A 26,936-nucleotide genomic window follows, 5' to 3' on the forward strand; every position below is an offset into this window, starting at 1 on the left:
TGAAGGAATCGCCGATGACACCGTCTTGATTGTATAATAGGTTTATTACTAAAAGTTCAGCATCAATACAAGCAATGCAATCTGCTAGAGAGAGATCTGGGGTCAATGTGAATCTCTCCTGCCTGGAGAGAGATTCGGGGCCAATGTGAATCTCTTCTAAGGGGGCAACTTCAACTCCTCGTTTATATAGGAGGGTTGTTTTCGTGAATCTGAAGAAAACACATCTGGATTTCATCCAGCTCTTCTCATCTGTCTGGTAACAGGGAGGGAAAGGCACCAGCTTGATTTAAAACTGTGACCTAATGCCCTAACATATATATTCAGACTTTCTCCAAAATCCTCAGGACCTCTGTGCCTCAAACCCAAAGATACATTTCCTTTAAAGGGAAGACAACACATAGCATTTCAGACACCACACTTGTAAATACATAGATGTGTGAAAAGCATGTCGCTTCGTCTCTTTTTTTTTTAACTGACGCTATCACTTTCAGGCTTTTAATTTTAAAACCAGTTTGTCCTGTTTGCGGAAGCGGGCCGCGGCGTCATGTGACCACAGTGACGTCAGGACGTGTTGACGCAGCCTGGCTGTGGCTGAGCTGCTCAGTAATTTCCTTCTCGCTGGATTTACGAGATTGTGACCCGCGGTGTGAATGACAGTCCGAGCGGGACAGAGACACCTTTCATGCAGCGGGACCCTTCGAAGAATCAACTCCATGGAGGTCGTGGACAGTTCGCTCAACCTCGTAAGTCTCCCCCCCCCCCCACCCCCCACCCCTCTCCCTCTCGATGTTGCAATATCAGGCTAACGTTACTGTGGCTAGGGGCTCGTAGAGGTTAGCCGCTTTAGCTAGCTCCCACTGGAAGTTAGCGGCTAACCGCCTCGTTGAGACCGTGTCGTTGTCAGCTCCACATGATGCTACGTGTCGGCTTTGTCCTCGACAGAACAGGAAGTTGGAGTGTCCATTTTCAGGTTATGTTATTCCGGTACGTTAACAGAAGTTGTCGTTAGCGGAGAGGGACCGGTGTGCTACTTGTCAACTTGTTCGCAAAGCTGTGTAGTTATTTCTAGTTGTGTTACTGCCCCTGATATCATCCACACAGAGTCACAATGACACCAAACGCCACCTCAACAATCCTGAAGCTAATCTTTCTGTGTTTTTTAATGTCAATTAAGCGCATAGACATTAATGGCACTGACATTGCCCTCGAGACAAGTTATCTGTTCTCACAGAAATCCACTTCAATCTCCATTTTGAGTTGATAATTGAAAGGAAAAACTTGTAGTAGTAACTTCTCACTTCATGAGTTCCTGTGCTGCTTGTGATAGCTTCTCCAAGTGTATGGAACTCTACAGGAGTTCATCTTCAGTTGTTCTGAGACATGTCCCCATATTTCATCATCAGATGATACAGGTGGATCGTCCTCAGTTTGTGTCTTCTATGTTTTGTGACATTCAGAGAAGATCATCTGTTTATTCTGAAAAGATTCACGCCTGTCATTTAAAGATCATCACCTACTCTCACACTCGACAGACTCTCAAACTAATAACAAAATCTAGTATATGACCTCTGGTTTGATTTGGGCCCGTTACATGCTTGTAGAGCGCATATCTCCGCCAAGGCCCAGTGGTCCCCTTGAATTCAATTAAACTGCACCAAGTTGAACACACCTAAAGATATTACTCCCCCAAATGTGCCTTATTTTTAAGCTGCATGAATTTTTCCCTGGGAAATCTGTCAAAACACTATCTCACAATGTTAAAGAAAGTTGGAAATAAAATCCTGTATCCGCCCCTGATCTGGATCTGTAGCCAAAATTTTATTTGTTCTTCCCCCACCCATACCGAGTCCCTCCATCAGGTTTCATGGTGATCTTTTGTGTAGTTTTAGTGTAATCCTCCTGATGAACAAACAAGCAAACACGGATGAAAACTACACCACCTTGGCAGAAGTACTAAGGGACAACACTGTGCTCAGTGATGTCACTGGTATTATCCATCTAGATGAATACTGAAGTACCAAGTTAAAATAAGATTCCATAAAAGTCATCAGTCAAATGCACATTGTATTTCAGGTCCCTGTACATAGTAACATATAAGTTCCTTGGTGAGTTTTTTGCCGCAGCACAGAGATATTCATAGGAATTAACTGACCAGGTTAAATCTGCATGCATTGAGCTGTATTATTAAAAATAGCTGTTACACCACCACCCTTTCTGCTAACTCCAGAAACTGTAAAAAGAAGAAAACAGGCGGTGTTGAACAGCTCGACTGCTGCAATTGCCTAACACAGTTATGTTAAAATTATGAGACCTCTAAGTTGGTGAACACAGTCTGTGGTTTGAAATTGGCCACAGGTTGGTCAAACTCATTTTAGGAGCTGCATGCACACTATTCTGTCTATTACCAGTAAAGCAGCACACAATATATATTACCCTCACAAATGCAAATTGTGAAATGCTTAAAGGTTCAGTGTGTAGAATGTAGTGACATCTATAGGTGAAGTTTCATGTTGCAGCTGAATACTCCTCATCTTTGTCCAGTTTGAATATAAAGTATTTAGATATAAAGGCCATTCTATGGTAAAGAAAACAACAATTCATACAATTTAGATGAAACACACCAGTGAAAACATCACTAGAATTATTTTATATTCAATATTCTGCCAAAAATCCCTTTCACCTAAATCTTCAGTCATGTTTGGTATTTCAATGTATTCATTAAATTAATGAATCAGCCAACAAAAATAGTCACAGAATAATTTTCAGTTCTTCTGTCCATGACCAAAAATATTCCTGTGGCATTAAATACTGAACCAAACATCTCTTGCCCTGTTCCCACCTCTCTCCCCTTTCCCACTTCTCTGCCACTCACCCCCTCTGATTGTCCTTTCCTAAATTCTGGGCACTGTGCTTCCATTTTACCGTTTTTGTAACACATTACAGGACTTCTCTCTTTTTTGATACCTCTAACTTAGCTGTGTCCAATTCTTTCTTTATCCTTCTCCCCTTGTTCCCTCCACTCTCTTTAGGCTCATCAGCAGTGCAGGAAGGCAGACCGTTTAGTATCGGCAGGGAAGTATGAAGAGGCTATATCCTGCCATGGAAAAGCAGCAGGTATGTTTGGTGACACTGACAGAGTATGTAACATTGTCCCCATCTGTCTCTCTGCCTGTCTTCCCTTCCTTCCTTACTTCCTTGTACCCATCCTTGCATCCCATCCATCCATTTATTAATTTTCCTCCACTTACCTTGGGTTAAGTCACAGTGGCAGCTCCTCCAGACAGCATTCAGAAGTGTTCTCTGGCAAGATGGGATATGTAATAACTCCAACAAGTTCTGAGTCTACTTGCTGTGTGATGTGACCATGCAACCAAGTAGTGCATACTAAAATGGCCCCCAGCAGAGCACATACCTACAACAAGGCCCAACGATCAATCAGATTTTTTTCATCTAGATTCATGCATTATTCCCTGTACACTGTATCTTGCAAAGCTGAAGAAAGTGATAATACACTTCTTTGCCCCTTTGGATCTTTCTTAGCCCATGTCCCATCCTTCCCCAAGTTTCATGGAAATCCTTTCAGTAGTTTTTGCGTAATCCTAAGGGAAAAAAACAACAAACTATAACCAACAGACGGTTGGAAACATGGCCTCCTTGGCAGAGGATACAATGACTGATACTAACTTATCCTGCTTGTTTCTGTCTCCCACCATCAGTACATTAAAAAAAGGGCTGTAGTTATCTAATATGGACATAGCACCCTCAAATGAAAGCTAAGAGACAACACTTAAAGTGCACTGCTCGAGTAAAAACAACATCTAGCTGTGTTTTTCTGTCTCAATACTTTATGACTCCACTGTGCATCAAGCCGCATGTTTCATATTATTGATGCTCGTTACCACATCATTGTGTAAGTAAGTCTGTGTTGTAGAGACTTTAAATTGTGCCCCTTTTGTAAGAAATTGCAGATTCTGTGCTGGCGTGATGCTGTGTGAACTCAAGGGGGTGCAGGCAAAGTTGTTGTTAATCAGCCCTTTGTCTCTGTTTGTCCCCAGATCTTTTAACAGATGCAATGAAGACAACAGAGTGTGAGCAGGTGAGAAACCGTGCATGCGTGCGTGCGATATTAAAGCAGTGTTTTCAGTCAGTTGGAACAAATGATGGGTCTTATTTATGACAAAAATAAAATGCCTTCAACTAACATCAGAACCAGAATATCAGTGCACCCTGTTTTCATAATTTAGTCAAGGTTCAGTTTAAGTTGCTCAAAATAGATGAGTGAAAAAGAATGTATTTGCCAGAAACCTTGGATATTCTCTTGGCAGGTGCAATAATGAAGAACCAGGTAATAATACTGTTGTTCCCAAAAGGTTAGAGAGTGAGTCCCTTATGTCACATGTAATGTCTTAACCTGATGCATGACAATACACCTACCTTATATTACAAATCTTGTTTACTTAAGATTGTGCTCACAGTTTTCTCTGCTATTTTCAGCAAAAAATCTCTACAACTTACTTTATTATATCATGTATTAATTAGAGATGTCATGATACCAAAAATGTAGTAGTCGATACAGATACCATGAAACTCCAGTATTCTTGATACCATGGTAAAAAAAAAAAAACTATAAATCCCATGTATTTCAACATACACTCCTTTATTAGAAATATTTGAAATACAATAAACAACAGTGGCTATGTAGCCTTCAAGTAAAAGACTGTTAGCATTGCAAAAAGACAGTGGAAAATTATGAGATAATGTATATTGTGATTTGGCACTGTACAAAAAAAAATTAATTAATGACTATGAAAACAGCAGATGCTGCTCATACAATGTACTAACACACACATGCCTTCTTGCCAGGGCCTGGCTGCAAGCAGCAGGTTACTACAGTAGTGGGGACAGACCATTAAAACATTAAATATGTATTTAAAATGCTAATGTTATCAGTGTTTTCTCTAGGATTCTTTTAAGCTGCAGGCCGGCCGTGTTTGTGTGTGTGTGTGTGTGTGTGCACGACTCTGTCGCTCCTCAGTAAAACTGCCAATCAGATATATTTAGTTATTAATCAATGATGTCGGATCATGAATCTGTATCGTTCTGGTCACTTTATCACTGATGTCCTGGCTGTGCGTGTCACGCTGTGGACATGATGATCAGGGGCTCAGGGGTAAGAGCGTTCGTCCTCAACCAGAAGGTTTGCGTTTGATCCCAGTCTTTCACATTCTGAATGCTGAAGTATCCTCAGGCAAGATATTGAACCCCAAATTGTCCCTTCTCATAGAGAAAAGTGCTGCACATAGATGCACTTATATGTTTGTGTGAATGTAAAAAACACTTTACTGTAAAGTGCTTTGAGATGTCATCAAGACTAGAAAAGCTCATTATAAATACAAACCTTTTACCATTTGATACTTGTGTCTGTAGGCTCGTCTGTCCATGGAGCTTCAGAGGGACAGTCATATCAAACAGCAGCGACTGATCCAAGAGCGCTGGAAGAGAGAAGCTCGCCGTGAGGCAACAAAGGCCCGAACAGGCCCGGTGCAGCCCTCCAGCAGCCCGGCCCTTCATACCCAAACCCAGCCTGCATGTCAGCCTCACAGCTCCACAGGTCTTTCAGATGCAGAGTGTGGAGGAATCAGGGAGAGAGAGTATGACACCTTACTCTACCAGCTTCAGACTCGGCAGACTGGAGGCTGCCAGCCTTTGACTCCACCGTGCCACGGGTCTAAGACCACTAAAGATGACAAAACTCGCCTGGAAGAACAACAGACCACCATCAAGGACTTGCGGCGCCTGGTCGACCAGCTGATGGATGAAAACCAGCGTCTGGTGGCCGAGAACGAGCGGCTGCGATCGGAAAATACCCGGCTGTGCTCCGAGGCAGCGGACTTTGTGGAGCGCTCCGAGCTCTGGGTGCTCCCGCATGCGGGCGGTGCTATGGGAACAGGGGGTGAGCAGGAGAGGAAAAGCACGGGGAAGGGGAAGGAGATTGCAATCCCCCAGCTGCCACCGCTGGAGATGCCTGCTCAGGAAGACCTGTGTCTGGATGACCTGCCTCCACTGGAGCTGCCAGAGGACATCCAGAATGAACTGCAGGAGCTACTGGATAGAGACAAACTGTGATGAGACTGATGACACACACACACACACACAGTCATAATCACAAGGGTTCAATCACTATGACGTTTGAGTTCAGATGCCATGTGTTTGACATGAGAATCATGATCAGACCTCTGCTGAGTCCTGCGGTGCTGAGAAGAAGCCTTATGAGGCACATTGAGCTGTACCACTAATACAACTCAGTCAAAAGTAAAGATGTAGTTCACCCACAAACAATGTCAGTTGAAACATCAGTGAGGTTGTGAGTCAGTATGGCGTCCGGTGATCTCTGTACGATCTGAAGTTGTCAGGAACGTGTTTTCAGATTGCATGTGAAAGGTCATTCTTGGCTTTAAAAATGTAATTTGACAAAATAAATCTTAATTAATGAACCATCCACCTCCCAACTATTTTTTTTCAGAGCATTGAACCATATATCACAGATGTTTCTGTCATTTCATGGCAACTGAGCAGAGATTGTGAGATGTGACTGATTAGGTATTTTATTGTGAATTATGTGGAGTTATTGTGTCGGGGGGGGGAAAGCCATAACGTAAGTGTTCTGCAGCTACATGATAGTGGTTTTTATCCATAGGTCAATCATTTACATAACATTTTGGACTTTGTCAATGTCAATACCGTAGTGAATACATTATCCATTTATGTGTATGTGAGAGAGAGAGAGGTTGATATGACCGATAAAACCAGTAGACTCCAAAAGATCAACACGTGGAGGCCTCAGTATCACTGCAGTTATAAATCAGCCAATGAAGCCAGGAATTATTACTAGTGGACTATTTAATTTAATGAAAATTAAGTAAGGAACTTTATTTTGCCTTGATATTGTAGATGGATTGTTAATCATTTGTGTTGTTACAAATGTCAGTGTGATGTTGAGTCACTTTTTGACTTTACTTTTGCAACAGAAGTTGTTTTTTTGCCTCTTTACAGGAAAGAAAGAAGAAAAAAAAAGATCAGTTTGAAGTTATAAATTCTGTACAGTGGGAATGGGCCTATTGTCCTTTGTAATTGTCTGACATGACTAGTGTCTAGATATTGTGAGAATGTTTTTCCAGGAATCGGGGAGATAATCATGTTATCAAGGACCTTTGGTTTCAGAACATTTGACAAGCACCAGCTGCAGCAGCACATTTATGGCGTCTGTCTCTGTCTCTGGTCGCTACATGTTCCTGTGATCGTCACTTATGGAGATCGTCTCACTGCATCTTACACAAACGTGGATGAACTGCTCCTTTAATAGGATCGTCAGAAGTGCTCAGCTCTAACTCGTCCACTTATGTACAGCAGTATTGGTCTGACCCTAACACACACACACACACACACACACAGATCAGGATTATGTGCAGTGGTTCAGTCACAAAGCATATTGCTGTTGTTGATGAAAAACTACATTGCTGCCTTTTTTATTTTACTTTATCAAATTTAAATTAAAGGCTTTGATGATTATTTTTGTGTCATGTTTATTTGTCTTTGGTTGCCATTAAGCATGTTTTCTTGCAGATGGATGCAACAGCAATATTTCTACACACACTGGCATGATATCAAAACCCACAAACAGATCACAGTTAACACTCTTTTAATGCTTTTTGTGTCTTTAAGCAGACAGACATGAAACAAATAACAAATTCATCCACGAGTGAAAAAAATAGTTTGCCCAGTGTCATGTGCCAGTGCAGTTGTAGGTTTATATTACCTGATGATATATCAGGAGTTATGAAAAGTGAATTTTCCTACCATAGGCTGATGAATGACAAGAGATGGCTGCAAGGAAACAGGAACACATGCAGAGTTTCAAGCAGTGTTAGATGTGTTTCACGCCACCGGAGGGCTGACAGCTCCAAAAGACATTGATCAACACTGCTTGAATATGCTTGAATATAAAAGTTAAAGTACGAGAGCAAACACTTGCCTGTTCACACGCCCAGCATTCATATATGTAACCTCCCATGTAGCTTGGTTGGAGCAGCTCCTGAGGGAAATGTCTGGCTCTGTAGCAGCTAAATGCTCCACCATGTCCTCCAGCTGCTCTCTAACTGTGTCTGCTGTTTGATGCTGAGCAGGTCGAGGACAGTGGCTTCTTCCAGCTGTTTCTCTGTCAGCAGCTTCTAACTGCTGGACATAATGAAAACAAACAGACGGGACTATATGTACATTTACTTTTACTCAACTACATGTGTCAGCAAATATCTGTACTTTCTACTTCACTACATTTTTACAAAGCATGAAGAGTAATCACTGAAGTGCACCTGCAGCAGCATCTGGTGAAGAAACACCTACAATGGATTTGCAAGAGACCACTGCTGAGACTCAGCCACAATGATTGGGGGCTACACTCTGGAAATACAAAAGTTAATGTTATACTTCTACTTTTCTTGATCACATTTGTGGTCTGTTTATTTGTACTTTTGCTGAGGTAAAATGTTTGAGCACATCATCCACAACAATGAGCAATAGAAGTGGTCTGAAAGCTGTGCATGGCTGCAGAGCTGGTAAAGATTCTCTGTGGTTTCATCCCTTTCACATCATAAAGACATTTGATTGACTATTTTGAGGAATGCAGCTTTAAGTGAACTAAATAAGCATCAGTTTAACGTGTGAATGAATTTCTCATCCATCCAACAAACGCTCAGATGAAGATGTGATTGGCTGCAGTCTGTGACGACACTGACACACACTCATGGAAAGTAGCGATGCAGACCTGGCTGCAAACAAGACGCTTCTGCTGCGTTCACAACGTAAGCAGAATAAGACAGATCCATATTTGGAACAATGAGAAACTCACATAGGGTTTAACTTAGTGTTCAGCTGTTAGAGACATGCTCCTGAGTATTGTCAGGACTCTAATGCTGACATGTGGAACATTTAAAAATAAAGCTAACAGAGTAAATCACTTTCATCACAATGTCTAATCACTGGTGATGACAGATCCTGAAAGTTGAGGCAGCACATGTGTTGTATCAGTGACGTGTAATATGATCTGCAGTGGACAGGTGGAGTCATGTGTTACATTTGTGGTTCTTGAATGTGAATATATGAATGACTGAAAGGTTGGGGCAGGGTGAGGGGATCTCGATGACTCCCCCACCTCAATCGTCCACTGGGTCAGGGTAAGTGTTTTCATTATCATTAGGAGGTTTTGACAGAGTGAAAGTTTAACCCCCAACTGTCCAGTTAGTGTGAACTTTTACTGCACCATGTCATGTGCCTTAATATCACATTTAACTGACAGTGTCTGTGGTGTCCCATGTGACAGTTTCTGTGATGTCACACAGAAAGCAAAGAAAGAGGCAGAAAAGAGGCTAAAGAAAGAGCTGAAAGAGAAGAAGAAGCAAGAGAAGAGATAGAAACTAGAAAGAGAGAAGGAGGGGAAGAGGCAAAGAAAATGAAAAAGAAAATATGTACAGTTTTTTCAGGCAGTTGGAACAAATGATGGGTCTTATTTATGACAACAATAAAATGCCTTCAACTAACATCAGAACCAGAATATCAGTGCACCCTGTTTTCATAATTTAGTCAAGGTTCAGTTTAAGTTGCTCAAAATAGATGAGTGAAAAAGAATGTATTTGCCAGGAACCTTGGATTTTTCTTGGCAGGTGCAATAATGAAGAACCAGGTAATAATACTGTTGTTCCCAAAAGGTTAGAGAGTGAGTCCCTTATGTCACATGTAACGTCTTAACCTGATGCAGGACAATACACCTACCTTATATTACAAATCTTGTTTACTTAAGATTGTGCTCACAGTTTTCTCTGCTATTTTCAGCAAAAAATCTCTACAAGTTACTTTATTACATCATGTATTAATTAAAGATGTCATGATACCAAAAATGTAGTAGTCGATACAGATACCATGAAACTCCAGTATTCTTGATACCACCGTTAAAAAAAAAAAACTATAAATCCCATGTATTTCAACATACACTCCTTTATTCATTTGAAATATTTGAAATACAATAAATAACAGTGGCTATGTAGCCTTCAAGTAAAACACTGTTAGCATTGCAAAAAGACAGTGGAAAATTATGAGATAATGTATATTGTGATTTGGCGCTGTACAAAAAAAATTGTAACAGTGTCTGTGATGTCACATGTGACAGTGTCTATAATGTCACATGTGACAGTGTCTATGATGTCACATGTGACAGTGTCTATAATGTCACATGTGACAGTGTCTATGATGTCATATTTGACCTTGATTGTTAGATGTCATTTATCTGGACTTCAAAGCCATCAAGGCCAGGTTCAGTGCCTATAAGAGTTCGGGAAGAGACCTTGGGAGGACAACAGCTCCAAAACTAGACCACAGATCCACAAATCTTTGATACACGAGACCGTCAGAAGACAGAATATACTTCAGTACCCCTACACTGTTCCTGTATTTAGCCAACATGCCGAAGAACAAGTCAAAAAGGGTAAGGTTTCTAAGCAGGAAACATGTTTTTTAGTGTTACACTTTACATGATTTTATTTTATTTTTCCATTGTTTGTCTCAAACTCTAAAAATATTGTTTTCTGCGAGGGGATGGACTTTAAATAAACCCATCACCTTGGTGCTAACGCTAGAATGCTAGCATGAGCATATTAGTGATTTTTTTAAATTTGTGTGTGCACCATGTGGTGAAATCTCTCGCAAGTCACGTAATTTGTGTGGGCGAGCCACTGAAACATTAGTCGAGAAGAGGGAGCTGACTTAACGGCCTTATTTCCACCAACGCTGGACAAAGAACTCCATCAGAGGAGTTCACAGCCAGAGGAGAAAAACTTGTTTACTTTCGGTTTCTGACCAGCTAGCGTACACACACACACACACACACACAATAAAAGTCCCATACAGATATACTGCTTATGATGACAGGATATACAAATTCACTGACCAACCTTCCACAATAAGGCAACTAAATGAAACTTATTACATAAATTACTTTTAAATAGCCAAACGTTACACTATAAAAACTAACTGGATATAATTGATGATAATAATAAATATTGTAGTTAATTAGCTATATTATTAGCTATTTATTGTTTGCCAAAATTTCATATCATGACATCCCTAGTATGTAGAGACTGTATTTAACAGAATTGAAGAAACTGTATTTAAATGTACTGGTGGTTAAATCAATGATTTGTTGGTCTGGTTCATCAACATTTAATTCAAAGCGAGTGTGGGACTGTGTTTTTAACTGTTATATGTTTGTTTGTGTCTTTCAGGTGCCAGACTCTGAGAAACTATTTGAGGACCTCCTTGAAGCAAAGCAAAAGTTGGATTCTGAGAATTTGAATCTGGCTCATGAAAATGCCAGTCTAAAGATGGCCATGTCCTGCAAAGAAGCTACATGGCGGAAGGAAAAGGAGAGCATGCAGAATGCAGACTATGAAAGACTCAAGGAGGAACTAGAGCTCGATCTCAAGGATGCCAAGAAGGAGTTGAGGATCCAAGAGAAGGAGTACAGGTCCTTGAGTAATCGCAACCAAAGCCAGCAGACAGAGATCCATAAGATCAGACGTGACCTGAAGCAAAAGTGCAACCAGGTGAATGAGCTGGAGTATTCCATCAAACAGAGGGAGCAGGTGATCGACAGCACTGTGCATGAGAAACAGGCGCTGGACAAGCAAATCACTGAGCTCACAACCAAGCTCAAAGCTATGGGGTCAAAAGTTCTCCAGAATGAGCCTAACCGGCAGACAGAAATCAAGGCTCTGAAGGACCAGCTCAGCCGTGAGCAGGCAGAGAAGGAGGCTGGCTTCCTTCAAATCAAGGCTCTGAAGGACGAGCTCAGCCGTGAGCAGGCAGAGAAGAAGGCTGGCTTCCTTCAAATCAAGGCTCTGAAGGACGAGCTCAGCCGTGAGCAGGCAGAGAAGGAGGCTGGCTTCATTCAAATCAAGGCTCTGAAGGACGAGCTCAGCCGTGAGCAGGCAGAGAAGAAGGCTAGCCTCATTCAAATCAAGGCTATGAAGGACGAGCTCAGCCGTGAGCAGGCAGAGAAGAAGGCTGGCTCCAATGGAATCAAGGCTCTGAAGGACGAGCTCAGCCGTGAGCAGGCAGAGAAGAAGGCTAGCCTCATTCAAATCAAGGCTCTGAAGGACGAGCTCAGCCGTGAGCAGGCAGAGAAGAAGGCTGGCTCCAATGGAATCAAGGCTCTGAAGGACGAGCTCAGCCGTGAGCAGGCAGAGAAGCAGGCTGGCTTCATTCAAATCAAGGCTCTAAAGGACGAGCTCAGCTGTGAGCAGGCAGAGAAGCAGGCTGGCTCCAATAAAATCAAGGAGCTGGAGAGACTGCTCAAGGTCACAGAAGAGAAGTGGGTGACCAAGCATGAGGCCAGAATTGTCCATACGGATCAAATGATCGCCAGTCTGACCAGTCAGAATATGGCACTGGAAGCCAGCAACCAGAAGCTGATCTGCATGCAGCAAGCCATCGAGACAAGGATCCTCCAGAACAAGACTGAGTGGGAGACGAAAGTTGACGCTCTGGAGGACCATCTCAGTTGTGAGCAGGCTGAGAAGGAGGCTGGCTTCTTAAAAATCAAGGAGCTGGAGAAACTGGTCAGCGATACTGAGCAGATGTGGGCGGCCAAGCACGAGGCCGACATAAAGATGCTCATCCTGAAACAGATCAAGCTTCAGGTAAGTCACATCAGCTCCGTTTGATCTAAATAAGAACTAGTTGCACTTTAAGTTTGTTTCTTATTCACGCTTCTGAAAGAGAAAACATCTAAACACACTCGTCTCTGTCTTTTCAGGAACTGGCCTTGATGACCGATAAGGACAAGGCAAAGAGAGAAAAGGAGCAAAAGAAAGCAAAGAAAGAGGCAGAAAAGAGGCTAAAGAAAGAGCTGAAAGAGAAGAGGAAGCAAGAGAAGAGATAGAAACTAAACAGAGAGAAGGAGGAGAAGAGGCAAAGAAAATGAAAAAGAAAATATGTACCTCTCTTAAAAAAAAATAAAGTTGAAATTTAATCAACATCTCTTGTTTCTTCCTCAATACACCCTGGTGTTCATTTTTGTAAGTCATGGTTCCATATAGAGTCAAATACATGATGTGTATATGATATAAACTGTATATATAATGTGATTGACAGCTAGTAATGTCCAATGGGTGCAGGTTGCAGTTGGAGGAGGGCGTGCAGTGTCCTCAAGCTCTCAGTCAGGCTCCACCCCTCGCTCCTACTAATGTGGTCACTTCTGAATTTAAAAAAAACAAGATGGTGCCGGACCAAATAGACGAGAGGCTACAAAGCAGCAGCTCACAAACCGAGCAAGCTCCGTTTCATTGTTGCAATGCTGCATCATCAGATCTGTTCCATCTCGTCTGTTCACAAATGATCTGACACAGATTGCAGCCATCAGGAAAAATTAAACATGCAATCGGTATTTGATGAGTCAGAACTAGTTAAGTTAAATAATCTCATTGTTCAACGTGACTCCTGACTGGACAGATGTGACAGAGATGAAATCAGGAGCTCAGACGATCGTGTGAGGATTTCTATAAGTTTTGGTTCGTTTCAGGAGAATAAAACTAGGACGCTGCATCGCTTTTCAAAGAATTATGGGACGGCATTTTTCCATTTTATAGTTTAATATTGTTTGAAAAAGACTTGAAGTGATTATAGCATATGTTGGGTAAATAAAGTATATTAGTGCTTTTTGTACTGTTCCAATAGAAATCACACAGTTTGTGGTACTGTGTTTCAAAACTGGTCGATCAATCAATAAATACATTTTTATATACTCCATATTCACTTATCATAATTTGCCTCATAGGGCTTATATCATGGAAAACTGTTTGTTTAAATCTGTGTTTAAAAATAAAATGCCTTCAACTAACATCAGAACCAGAATATCAGTGCACCCTGTTTTCATAATTTAGTCAAGGTTCAGTTTAAGTTGCTCAAAATAGATGAGTGAAAAAGAATGTATTTGCCAGAAACCTTGGATTTTTCTTGGCAGGTGCAATAATGAAGAACCAGGTAATAATACTGTTGTTCCCAAAAGGTTAGAGAGTGAGTCCCTTATGTCACATGTAACGTCTTAACCTGATGCATGACAATACACCTACCTTATATTACAAATCTTGTTTACTTAAGATTGTGCTCACAGTTTTCTCTGCTATTTTCAGCAAAAAATCTCTACAAGTTACTTTATTATATCATGTATTAATTAAAGATGTCATGATACCAAAAATGTAGTAGTCGATACAGATACCATGAAACTCCAGTATTCTCGATACCACCGTTAAAAAAAAAAAAAAACTATAAATCCCATGTATTTCAACATACACTCCTTTATTTATTTGAAATATTTGAAATACAATAAACAACAGTGGCTATGTAGCCTTCAAGTAAAAGACTGTTAGCATTGCAAAAAGACAGTGGAAAATTATGAGATAATGTATATTGTGATTTGGCACTGTACAAAAAAATTGTAACAGTGTCTGTGATGTCACATGTGACAGTGTCTGTGATGTCCCATGTGACAGTTTCTGTGATGTCACATGTGACAGTGTCTATAATGTCACATGTGACAGTGTCTATGATGTCATATTTGACCTTGATTGTTAGATGTCATTTATCTGGACTTCAAAGCCATCAAGGCCAGGTTCAGTGCCTATAAGAGTTCGGGAAGAGACCTTGGGAGGACAACAGCTCCAAAACTAGACCACAGATCCACAAATCTTTGATACACGAGACCGTCAGAAGACAGAATATACTTCAGTACCCCTACACTGTTCCTGTATTTAGCCAACATGCCGAAGAACAAGTCAAAAAGGGTAAGGTTTCTAAGCAGGAAACATGTTTTTTAGTGTTACACTTTACATGATTTTATTTTATTTTTCCATTGTTTGTCTCAAACTCTAAAAATATTGTTTTCTGCGAGGGGATGGACTTTAAATAAACCCATCACCTTGGTGCTAACGCTAGAATGCTAGCATGAGCATATTAGTGATTTTTTTAAATTTGTGTGTGCACCATGTGGTGAAATCTCTCGCAAGTCACGTAATTTGTGTGGGCGAGCCACTGAAACATTAGTCGAGAAGAGGGAGCTGACTTAACGGCCTTATTTCCACCAACGCTGGACAAAGAACTCCATCAGAGGAGTTCACAGCGAGAGGAGAAAAACTTGTTTACTTTCGGTTTCTGACCAGCTAGCGTACACACACACACACACACACACAATAAAAGTCCCATACAGATATACTGCTTATGATGACAGGATATACAAATTCACTGACCAACCTTCCACAATAAGGCAACTAAATGAAACTTATTACATAAATTACTTTTAAATAGCCAAACGTTACACTATAAAAACTAACTGGATATAATTGATGATAATAATAAATATTGTAGTTAATTAGCTATATTATTAGCTATTTATTGTTTGCCAAAATTTCATATCATGACATCCCTAGTATGTAGAGACTGTATTTAACAGAATTGAAGAAACTGTATTTAAATGTACTGGTGGTTAAATCAATGATTTGTTGGTCTGGTTCATCAACATTTAATTCAAAGCGAGTGTGGGACTGTGTTTTTAACTGTTATATGTTTGTTTGTGTCTTTCAGGTGCCAGACTCTGAGAAACTATTTGAGGACCTCCTTGAAGCAAAGCAAAAGTTGGATTCTGAGAATTTGAATCTGGCTCATGAAAATGCCAGTCTAAAGATGGCCATGTCCTGCAAAGAAGCTACATGGCGGAAGGAAAAGGAGAGCATGCAGAATGCAGACTATGAAAGACTCAAGGAGGAACTAGAGCTCGATCTCAAGGATGCCAAGAAGGAGTTGAGGATCCAAGAGAAGGAGTACAGGTCCTTGAGTAATCGCAACCAAAGCCAGCAGACAGAGATCCATAAGATCAGACGTGACCTGAAGCAAAAGTGCAACCAGGTGAATGAGCTGGAGTATTCCATCAAACAGAGGGAGCAGGTGATCGACAGCACTGTGCATGAGAAACAGGCGCTGGACAAGCAAATCACTGAGCTCACAACCAAGCTCAAAGCTATGGGGTCAAAAGTTCTCCAGAATGAGCCTAACCGGCAGACAGAAATCAAGGCTCTGAAGGACCAGCTCAGCCGTGAGCAGGCAGAGAAGGAGGCTGGCTTCCTTCAAATCAAGGCTCTGAAGGACGAGCTCAGCCGTGAGCAGGCAGAGAAGAAGGCTGGCTTCCTTCAAATCAAGGCTCTGAAGGACGAGCTCAGCCGTGAGCAGGCAGAGAAGGAGGCTGGCTTCATTCAAATCAAGGCTCTGAAGGACGAGCTCAGCCGTGAGCAGGCAGAGAAGAAGGCTAGCCTCATTCAAATCAAGGCTATGAAGGACGAGCTCAGCCGTGAGCAGGCAGAGAAGAAGGCTAGCCTCATTCAAATCAAGGCTCTGAAGGACGAGCTCAGCCGTGAGCAGGCAGAGAAGAAGGCTGGCTCCAATGGAATCAAGGCTCTGAAGGACGAGCTCAGCCGTGAGCAGGCAGAGAAGAAGGCTAGCCTCATTCAAATCAAGGCTCTGAAGGACGAGCTCAGCCGTGAGCAGGCAGAGAAGAAGGCTGGCTCCAATGGAATCAAGGCTCTGAAGGACGAGCTCAGCCGTGAGAAGGCAGAGAAGCAGGCTGGCTTCATTCAAATCAAGGCTCTAAAGGACGAGCTCAGCTGTGAGCAGGCAGAGAAGCAGGCTGGCTCCAATAAAATCAAGGAGCTGGAGAGACTGCTCAAGGTCACAGAAGAGAAGTGGGTGACCAAGCATGAGGCCAGAATTGTCCATACGGATCAAATGATCGCCAGTCTGACCAGTCAGAATATGGCACTGGAAGCCATCAACCAGAAGCTGATCTGCATGCAGCAAGCCATCGAGACAAGGATCCTCCAGAACAAGACTGAGTGGGAGACGAAAGTTGACGCTCTGGAGGACCATCTCAGTTGTGAGCAGGCTGAGAAGGAGGCTGGCTTCTTAAAAATCAAGGAGCTGGAGAAACTGGTCAGCGATACTGAGCAGATGTGGGCGGCCAAGCACGAGGCCGACATAAAGATGCTCATCCTGAAACAGATCAAGCTTCAGGTAAGTCACATCAGCTCCGTTTGATCTAAATAAGAACTAGTTGCACTTTAAGTTTGTTTCTTATTCACGCTTCTGAAAGAGAAAACATCTAAACACACTCGTCTCTGTCTTTTCAGGAACTGGCCTTGATGACCGATAAGGACAAGGCAAAGAGAGAAAAGGAGCAAAAGAAAGCAAAGAAAGAGGCAGAAAAGAGGCTAAAGAAAGAGCTGAAAGAGAAGAGGAAGCAAGAGAAGAGATAGAAACTAAACAGAGAGAAGGAGGAGAAGAGGCAAAGAAAATGAAAAAGAAAATATGTACCTCTCTTAAAAAAAAATAAAGTTGAAATTTAATCAACATCTCTTGTTTCTTCCTCAATACACCCTGGTGTTCATTTTTGTAAGTCATGGTTCCATATAGAGTCAAATACATGATGTGTATATGATATAAACTGTATATATAATGTGATTGACAGCTAGTAATGTCCAATGGGTGCAGGTTGCAGTTGGAGGAGGGCGTGCAGTGTCCTCAAGCTCTCAGTCAGGCTTCACCCCTCGCTCCTACTAATGTGGTCACTTCTGAATTTAAAAAAAACAAGATGGTGCCGGACCAAATAGACGAGAGGCTACAAAGCAGCAGCTCACAAACCGAGCAAGCTCCGTTTCATTGTTGCAATGCTGCATCATCAGATCTGTTCCATCTCGTCTGTTCACAAATGATCTGACACAGATTGCAGCCATCAGGAAAAATTAAACATGCAATCAGTATTTGATGAGTCAGAACTAGTTAAGTTAAATAATCTCATTGTTCAACGTGACTCCTGACTGGACAGATGTGACAGAGATGAAATCAGGAGCTCAGACGATCGTGTGAGGATTTCTATAAGTTTTGGTTCGTTTCAGGAGAACAAAACGAGGACGCTGCGTCGCTTTTCAAAGAATTATGGGACGGCATTTTTCCATTTTATAGTTTAATATTGTTTGAAAAAGACTTGAAGTGATTATAGCATATGTTGGGTAAATAAAGTATATTAGTGCTTTTTGTACTGTTCTAATAGAAATCACACAGTTTGTGGTACTGTGTTTCAAAACTGGTCGATCAATCAATAAATACATTTTTATATACTCCATATTCACTTATCATAATTTGCCTCATAGGGCTTATATCATGGAAAACTGTTTGTTTAAATCTGTGTTTATGTACATTGTTGTATATATTTGCGGCTATTTATGTTTCTTTTACGTGTGTGTGTGTGTGTGTATGTGTGTGTGTGTGATATTAGAGCAGTGTTTTCAGTCAGTTGAAACAAATGATGGGTCTTATTTATGACAAAAATAAAATGCCTTCAACTAACATCAGAACCAGAATATCAGTGCACCCTGTTTTCATAATTTAGTCAAGGTTCACTTTAAGTTGTTCAAAATAGATGAGTGAAAAAGAATGTATTTGCCAGAAACCTTGTATTATCTTGGCAGGTGCAATAATGAAGAACCAGGTAATAATATTGTTGTTCCCAAAAGGTTAGAGAGTGAGTCCCTTATGTCACATGTAACGTCTTAACCTGATGCATGACAATACACCTACCTTATATTACAAATCTTGTTTACTTAAGATTGTGCTCACAGTTTTCTCTGCTATTTTCAGCAAAAAATCTCTACAAGTTACTTTATTATATCATGTATTAATTAAAGATGTCATGATACCAAAAATGTAGTAGTCGATACAGATACTATGAAACTCCAGTATTCTCGATACCACCGTTAAAAAAAAAACCTATAAATCCCATGTATTTCAACATACACTCCTTTATTCATTTGAAATATTTGAAATACAATAAACAACAGTGGCTATGTAGCCTTCAAGTAAAACACTGTTAGCATTGCAAAAAGACAGTGGAAAATTATGAGATAATGTATATTGTGATTTGCTGTACAAAAAAAATTGTAACAGTGTCTGTGATGTCACATGTGACAGTGTCTGTGATGTCCCATGTGACAGTTTCTGTGATGTCACATGTGACAGTGTCTATAATGTCACATGTGACAGTGTCTATGATGTCATATTTGACCTTGATTGTTAGATGTCATTTATCTGGACTTCAAAGCCATCAAGGCCAGGTTCAGTGCCTATAAGAGTTCGGGAAGAGACATTGGGAGGCCAACAGCTCCAAAACTAGACCACAGATCCACAAATCTTCGATACACGAGACCGTCAGAAGACAGAATATACTTTAGTACCCCTACACTGTTCCTGTATTTAGCCAACATGCCGAAGAACAAGTCAAAAAGGGTAAGGTTTCTAAGCAGGAAACATGTTTTTTAGTGTTATACTTTACATGATTTTATTTTATTTTTCCATTGTTTGTCTCAAACTCTAAAAAAAAATTCTGCGAGGGGATGGACTTTAAATAAACCCATCACATTGGTGCTAACGCTAGAATGCTAGCATGAGCATATTAGTGATTTTTTAAAATTTGTGTGTGCACCATTTGGTGAAATCTCTCGCAAGTCACGTAATTTGTGTGGGCGAGCCACTAAAACATTAGTTGAGAAGAGGGAACTGACTAAACAGCCTTACTTCCACCAACGCTGGACAAAGAACTCCATCAGAGGAGTTCACAGCCAGAGGAGAAAAACTTGTTTACTTTCGGTTTCTGACAAGCTAGCGTACACACACACACACACACAATAAAAGTCCCATACAGATATACTGCTTATGATGACAGGATATACAAATTCACTGACCAACCTTCCACAATAAGGCAACTAAATGAAACTTATTACATAAATTACTTTTAAATAGCCAAACGTTACATTATAAAAACTAACTGGATATGATTGATGATAATAATAAATATTGTAGTTAATTATCTATATTATTAGCTATTTATTGTTTGCCAAAATTTCATATCGTGACATCCCTAGTATGTAGAGACTGTATTTAACAGAATTGAAGAAACTGTATTTAAATGTACTTGTGGTTAAATCAATGATTTGTTGGTCTGGTTCATCAACATTTAATTCAAAGCGAGTGTGGGACTGTGTTTTTAACTGTTATATGTTTGTCTGTGTCTTTCAGGTGCCAGACTCTGAGAAACTATTTGAGGACCTCCTTGAAGCAAAGCAAAAGTTGGATTCCGAGAATATGAATCTGGCTCATGAAAATGCCAGTCTAAAGATCGCCATGTCCTGCAAAGAAGCTACATGGCGGAAGGAAAAGGAGAGCATGCAGAATGCAGACTATGAAAGACTCAAGGAGGAACTAGAGCTCGATCTCAAGGATGCCAAGAAGGAGTTGAGGATCCAAGAGAAGGAGTACAGGTCCTTGAGTAATCGCAACCAAAGCCAGCAGACAGAGATCCATAAGATCAGACGTGACCTGAAGCAAAAGTGCAACCAGGTGAATGAGCTGGAGTATTCCATCAAACAGAGGGAGCAGGTGATCGACAGGACTGTGCATGAGAAACAGGCACTGGACAAGCAAATCACTGAGCTCACAACCAAGCTCAAAGATATGGGGACAAAAGTTCTCCAGAATGAGCCTAACCGGCAGACAGAAATCAAGGCTCTGAAGGACCAGCTCAGCCGTGAGCAGGCAGAGAAGGAGGCTGGCTTCCTTCAAATCAAGGCTCTGAAGGACGAGCTCAGCCGTGAGCAGGCAGAGAAGAAGGCTGGCTCCAATGGAATCAAGGCTCTGAAGGACGAGCTCAGCCGTGAGCAGGCAGAGAAGAAGGCTAGCCTCATTCAAATCAAGGCTCTGAAGGACGAGCTCAGCCGTGAGCAGGCAGAGAAGAAGGCTAGCCTCATTCAAATCAAGGCTCTAAAGGACGAGCTCAGCCGTGAGCAGGCAGAGAAGAAGGCTGGCTCCAATGGAATCAAGGCTCTGAAGGACGAGCTCAGCCGTGAGCAGGCAGAGAAGGAGGCTGGCTTCATTCAAATCAAGGCTCTGAAGGACGAGCTCAGCCGTGAGCAGGCAGAGAAGGAGGCTGGCTTCCTTCAAATCAAGGCTCTGAAGGACGAGCTCAGCCGTGAGCAGGCAGAGAAGAAGGCTGGCTCCAATGGAATCAAGGCTCTGAAGGACGAGCTCAGCTGTGAGCAGGCAGAGAAGAAGGCTAGCCTCATTCAAATCAAGGCTCTGAAGGACGAGCTCAGCCGTGAGCAGGCAGAGAAGCAGGCTGGCTTCATTCAAATCAAGGCTCTAAAGGACGAGCTCAGCCGTGAGCAGGCAGAGAAGCAGGCTGGCTCCAATAAAATCAAGGAGCTGGAGAGACTGCTCAAGGTCACAGAAGAGAAGTGGGTGACCAAGCATGAGGCCAGAATTGTCCATACGGATCAGATGATCGCCAGTCTGACCAGTCAGAATATGGCACTGGAAGCCAGCAACCAGAAGCTGATCTGCATGCAGCAAGCCATTGAGACAAGGATCCTCCAGAACAAGACTGAGTGGGAGACGAAAGTTGACGCTCTGGAGGACCATCTCAGTTGTGAGCAGGCTGAGAAGGAGGCTGGCTTCATAAAAGTCAAGGAGCTGGAGAAACTGGTCAGCGATACTGAGCAGATGTGGGCGGCCAAGCACGAGGCCGACATAAAGATGCTCATCCTGAAACAGATCAAGCTTCAGGTAAGTCACATCAGCTCAGTTTGATCTAAATAAGAACTAGTTGCACTTTAAGTTTGTTTCTTATTCAGGCTTCTGAAAGAGAAAACATCTAAACACACTCGTCTCTGTCTTTTCAGGAACTGGCCTTGATGACCGATAAGGACAAGGCAAAGAGAGAAAAGGAGCAAAAGAAAGCAAAGAAAGAGGCAGAAAAGAGGCTAAAGAAAGAGCTGAAAGAGAAGAAGAAGCAAGAGAAGAGATAGAAACTAGAAAGAGAGAAGGAGGAGAAGAGGCAAAGAAAATGAAAAAGAAAATATGTACCTCTCTTGAAAAAAAATAAAGTTGAAATTTAATCAACATCTCTTGTTTCTTCCTCAATACACCCTGGTGTTCATTTTTGTAAGTCATGGTTCCATATAGAGTCAAATACATGATGTGTATATGATATAAACTGTATATATAATGTGATTGACAGCTAGTAATGTCCAATGGGTGCAGGTTGCAGGTGGAGGAGGGCGTGCAGTGTCCTCGAGCTCTCAGTCAGGCTCCACCCCTCGCTCCTACTAATGTGGTCACTTCTGATTTTAAAAAAACAAGATGGCGCCGGACCAAATAGACGAGAGGCTACAAAGCAGCAGCTCACAAACCGAGCAAGCTCCGTTTCATTGTTGCAATGCTGCATCATCAGATCTGTTCCATCTCGTCTGTTCACAAATGATCTGACACAGATTGCAGCCATCAGGAAAAATTAAACATGCAATCGGTATTTGATGAGTCAGAACTAGTTAAGTTAAATAATCTCATTGTTCAACGTGACTCCTGACTGGACAGATGTGACAGAGATGAAATCAGGAGCTCAGACGATCGTGTGAGGATTTCTATAAGTTTTGGTTCGTTTCAGGAGAATAAAACTAGGACGCTGCATCGCTTTTCAAAGAATTATGGGACGGCATTTTTCCATTTTATAGTTTAATATTGTTTGAAAAAGACTTGAAGTGATTATAGCATATGTTGGGTAAATAAAGTATATTAGTGCTTTTTGTACTGTTCTAATAGAAATCACACAGTTTGTGGTACTGTGTTTCAAAACTGGTCGATCAATCAATAAATACATTTTTATATACTCCATATTCACTTATCATAATTTGCCTCATAGGGCTTATATCATGGAAAACTGTTTGTTTAAATCTGTGTTTATGTACATTGTTGTATATATTTGCAGCTATTTATGTTTCTTTTACGTGTGTGTGTGTGTGTGTATGTGTGTGTGTGTGATATTAGAGCAGTGTTTTCAGTCAGTTGGAACAAATGATGGGTCTTATTTATGACAAAAATAAAATGCCTTCAACTAACATCAGAACCAGAATATCAGTGCACCCTGTTTTCATAATTTAGTCAAGGTTCACTTTAAGTTGTTCAAAATAGATGAGTGAAAAAGAATGTATTTGCCAGAAACCTTGTATTATCTTGGCAGGTGCAATAATGAAGAACCAGGTAATAATATTGTTGTTCCCAAAAGGTTAGAGAGTGAGTCCCTTATGTCACATGTAACGTCTTAACCTGATGCAGGACAATACACCTACCTTATATTACAAATCTTGTTTACTTAAGATTGTGCTCACAGTTTTCTCTGCTATTTTCAGCAAAAAATCTCTACAAGTTACTTTATTATATCATGTATTAATTAAAGATGTCATGATACCAAAAATGTAGTAGTCGATACAGATACTATGAAACTCCAGTATTCTCGATACCACCGTTAAAAAAAAAACCTATAAATCCCATGTATTTCAACATACACTCCTTTATTCATTTGAAATATTTGAAATACAATAAACAACAGTGGCTATGTAGCCTTCAAGTAAAACACTGTTAGCATTGCAAAAAGACAGTGGAAAATTATGAGATAATGTATATTGTGATTTGCTGTACAAAAAAATTGTAACAGTGTCTGTGATGTCACATGTGACAGTGTCTGTGATGTCCCATGTGACAGTTTCTGTGATGTCACATGTGACAGTGTCTATAATGTCACATGTGACAGTGTCTATGATGTCATATTTGACCTTGATTGTTAGATGTCATTTATCTGGACTTCAAAGCCATCAAGGCCAGGTTCAGTGCCTATAAGAGTTCGGGAAGAGACATTGGGAGGCCAACAGCTCCAAAACTAGACCACAGATCCACAAATCTTCGATACACGAGACCGTCAGAAGACAGAATATACTTTAGTACCCCTACACTGTTCCTGTATTTAGCCAACATGCCGAAGAACAAGTCAAAAAGGGTAAGGTTTCTAAGCAGGAAACATGTTTTTTAGTGTTATACTTTACATGATTTTATTTTATTTTTCCATTGTTTGTCTCAAACTCTAAAAAAAAATTCTGCGAGGGGATGGACTTTAAATAAACCCATCACATTGGTGCTAACGCTAGAATGCTAGCATGAGCATATTAGTGATTTTTTAAAATTTGTGTGTGCACCATTTGGTGAAATCTCTCGCAAGTCACGTAATTTGTGTGGGCGAGCCACTAAAACATTAGTTGAGAAGAGGGAACTGACTAAACAGCCTTACTTCCACCAACGCTGGACAAAGAACTCCATCAGAGGAGTTCACAGCCAGAGGAGAAAAACTTGTTTACTTTCGGTTTCTGACAAGCTAGCGTACACACACACACACACACACAATAAAAGTCCCATACAGATATACTGCTTATGATGACAGGATATACAAATTCACTGACCAACCTTCCACAATAAGGCAACTAAATGAAACTTATTACATAAATTACTTTTAAATAGCCAAACGTTACATTATAAAAACTAACTGGATATGATTGATGATAATAATAAATATTGTAGTTAATTATCTATATTATTAGCTATTTATTGTTTGCCAAAATTTCATATCGTGACATCCCTAGTATGTAGAGACTGTATTTAACAGAATTGAAGAAACTGTATTTAAATGTACTTGTGGTTAAATCAATGATTTGTTGGTCTGGTTCATCAACATTTAATTCAAAGCGAGTGTGGGACTGTGTTTTTAACTGTTATATGTTTGTCTGTGTCTTTCAGGTGCCAGACTCTGAGAAACTATTTGAGGACCTCCTTGAAGCAAAGCAAAAGTTGGATTCCGAGAATATGAATCTGGCTCATGAAAATGCCAGTCTAAAGATCGCCATGTCCTGCAAAGAAGCTACATGGCGGAAGGAAAAGGAGAGCATGCAGAATGCAGACTATGAAAGACTCAAGGAGGAACTAGAGCTCGATCTCAAGGATGCCAAGAAGGAGTTGAGGATCCAAGAGAAGGAGTACAGGTCCTTGAGTAATCGCAACCAAAGCCAGCAGACAGAGATCCATAAGATCAGACGTGACCTGAAGCAAAAGTGCAACCAGGTGAATGAGCTGGAGTATTCCATCAAACAGAGGGAGCAGGTGATCGACAGGACTGTGCATGAGAAACAGGCACTGGACAAGCAAATCACTGAGCTCACAACCAAGCTCAAAGATATGGGGACAAAAGTTCTCCAGAATGAGCCTAACCGGCAGACAGAAATCAAGGCTCTGAAGGACCAGCTCAGCCGTGAGCAGGCAGAGAAGGAGGCTGGCTTCCTTCAAATCAAGGCTCTGAAGGACGAGCTCAGCCGTGAGCAGGCAGAGAAGAAGGCTGGCTCCAATGGAATCAAGGCTCTGAAGGACGAGCTCAGCCGTGAGCAGGCAGAGAAGAAGGCTAGCCTCATTCAAATCAAGGCTCTGAAGGACGAGCTCAGCCGTGAGCAGGCAGAGAAGAAGGCTAGCCTCATTCAAATCAAGGCTCTAAAGGACGAGCTCAGCCGTGAGCAGGCAGAGAAGAAGGCTGGCTCCAATGGAATCAAGGCTCTGAAGGACGAGCTCAGCCGTGAGCAGGCAGAGAAGGAGGCTGGCTTCATTCAAATCAAGGCTCTGAAGGACGAGCTCAGCCGTGAGCAGGCAGAGAAGGAGGCTGGCTTCCTTCAAATCAAGGCTCTGAAGGACGAGCTCAGCCGTGAGCAGGCAGAGAAGAAGGCTGGCTCCAATGGAATCAAGGCTCTGAAGGACGAGCTCAGCTGTGAGCAGGCAGAGAAGAAGGCTAGCCTCATTCAAATCAAGGCTCTGAAGGACGAGCTCAGCCGTGAGCAGGCAGAGAAGCAGGCTGGCTTCATTCAAATCAAGGCTCTAAAGGACGAGCTCAGCCGTGAGCAGGCAGAGAAGCAGGCTGGCTCCAATAAAATCAAGGAGCTGGAGAGACTGCTCAAGGTCACAGAAGAGAAGTGGGTGACCAAGCATGAGGCCAGAATTGTCCATACGGATCAGATGATCGCCAGTCTGACCAGTCAGAATATGGCACTGGAAGCCAGCAACCAGAAGCTGATCTGCATGCAGCAAGCCATTGAGACAAGGATCCTCCAGAACAAGACTGAGTGGGAGACGAAAGTTGACGCTCTGGAGGACCATCTCAGTTGTGAGCAGGCTGAGAAGGAGGCTGGCTTCATAAAAGTCAAGGAGCTGGAGAAACTGGTCAGCGATACTGAGCAGATGTGGGCGGCCAAGCACGAGGCCGACATAAAGATGCTCATCCTGAAACAGATCAAGCTTCAGGTAAGTCACATCAGCTCAGTTTGATCTAAATAAGAACTAGTTGCACTTTAAGTTTGTTTCTTATTCAGGCTTCTGAAAGAGAAAACATCTAAACACACTCATCTCTGTCTTTTCAGGAACTGGCCTTGATGACCGATAAGGACAAGGCAAAGAGAGAAAAGGAGCAAAAGAAAGCAAAGAAAGAGGCAGAAAAGAGGCTAAAGAAAGAGCTGAAAGAGAAGAAGAAGCAAGAGAAGAGATAGAAACTAGACAGAGAGAAGGAGGAGAAGAGGCAAAGAAAATGAAAAAGAAAATATGTACCTCTCTTGAAAAAAAATAAAGTTGAAATTTAATCAACATCTCTTGTTTCTTCCTCAATACACCCTGGTGTTCATTTTTGTAAGTCATGGTTCCATATAGAGTCAAATATATGATGTGTATATGATATATACTGTATATATAATGTGATTGACAGCTAGTAATGTCCAATGGGTGCAGGTTGCAGGTGGAGGAGGGCGTGCAGTGTCCTCGAGCTCTCAGTCAGGCTCCACCCCTCGCTCCTACTAATGTGGTCACTTCTGATTTTAAAAAAACAA

The 26,936-nt window shown here is 41.5% G+C and overlaps 5 protein-coding genes across 7 annotated transcripts; all 5 read left to right on the plus strand.

Annotated features, from left to right (window-relative positions):
- The first annotated feature begins 30 nt into the window (after positions 1-30).
- Positions 31-6,495, plus strand: nrbf2b (nuclear receptor binding factor 2b). Its single transcript, XM_020083631.2, has 4 exons — positions 31-743; positions 3,030-3,114; positions 4,056-4,096; positions 5,428-6,495. Exons 1-4 carry the CDS (start codon positions 651-653, stop codon positions 6,124-6,126), a joined length of 918 nt encoding a protein of 305 aa, XP_019939190.1. The 5' UTR covers positions 31-650; the 3' UTR covers positions 6,127-6,495.
- Positions 6,496-10,364: 3,869 nt separating this feature from the next.
- On the plus strand, positions 10,365-13,084 carry LOC138406000 (flagellar attachment zone protein 1-like). 2 transcript variants are annotated; one of them, XM_069517201.1, is made up of 4 exons: positions 10,365-10,534; positions 11,331-12,224; positions 12,351-12,746; positions 12,863-13,084. In XM_069517201.1, the coding sequence occupies exons 1-4, from the start codon at positions 10,511-10,513 to the stop codon at positions 12,986-12,988; spliced, it is 1,440 nt and encodes a 479-aa protein (XP_069373302.1). In that variant the 5' UTR covers positions 10,365-10,510; the 3' UTR covers positions 12,989-13,084. The 2 variants fall into 2 exon arrangements, with proteins under 2 accessions (XP_069373302.1, XP_069373301.1); XM_069517200.1 differs by having other exon boundaries at positions 11,331-12,746.
- Positions 13,085-14,699: 1,615 nt separating this feature from the next.
- On the plus strand, positions 14,700-17,501 carry LOC138405999 (flagellar attachment zone protein 1-like). Of its 2 annotated transcripts, XM_069517199.1 has the most exons (4): positions 14,701-14,888; positions 15,685-16,641; positions 16,768-17,163; positions 17,280-17,501. In XM_069517199.1, the coding sequence occupies exons 1-4, from the start codon at positions 14,865-14,867 to the stop codon at positions 17,403-17,405; spliced, it is 1,503 nt and encodes a 500-aa protein (XP_069373300.1). In that variant the 5' UTR covers positions 14,701-14,864; the 3' UTR covers positions 17,406-17,501. The 2 variants fall into 2 exon arrangements, with proteins under 2 accessions (XP_069373299.1, XP_069373300.1); XM_069517198.1 differs by having other exon boundaries at positions 14,700-14,888; positions 15,685-17,163.
- A 1,771-nt stretch (positions 17,502-19,272) lies between these two features.
- Positions 19,273-22,098, plus strand: LOC138406120 (flagellar attachment zone protein 1-like). Its single transcript, XM_069517899.1, has 3 exons — positions 19,273-19,431; positions 20,221-21,762; positions 21,879-22,098. The coding sequence occupies exons 1-3, from the start codon at positions 19,408-19,410 to the stop codon at positions 22,002-22,004; spliced, it is 1,692 nt and encodes a 563-aa protein (XP_069374000.1). The 5' UTR covers positions 19,273-19,407; the 3' UTR covers positions 22,005-22,098.
- A 1,771-nt stretch (positions 22,099-23,869) lies between these two features.
- LOC138406119 (flagellar attachment zone protein 1-like) lies at positions 23,870-26,697 on the plus strand. Its single transcript, XM_069517898.1, has 3 exons — positions 23,870-24,028; positions 24,820-26,361; positions 26,478-26,697. Exons 1-3 carry the CDS (start codon positions 24,005-24,007, stop codon positions 26,601-26,603), a joined length of 1,692 nt encoding a protein of 563 aa, XP_069373999.1. The 5' UTR covers positions 23,870-24,004; the 3' UTR covers positions 26,604-26,697.
- The last annotated feature ends 239 nt before the right edge of the window (positions 26,698-26,936 follow it).

This window comes from Paralichthys olivaceus, chromosome 21 (assembly GCF_024713975.1).
Source record: "Paralichthys olivaceus isolate ysfri-2021 chromosome 21, ASM2471397v2, whole genome shotgun sequence".
Lineage (NCBI taxonomy): Eukaryota > Metazoa > Chordata > Actinopteri > Pleuronectiformes > Paralichthyidae > Paralichthys > Paralichthys olivaceus.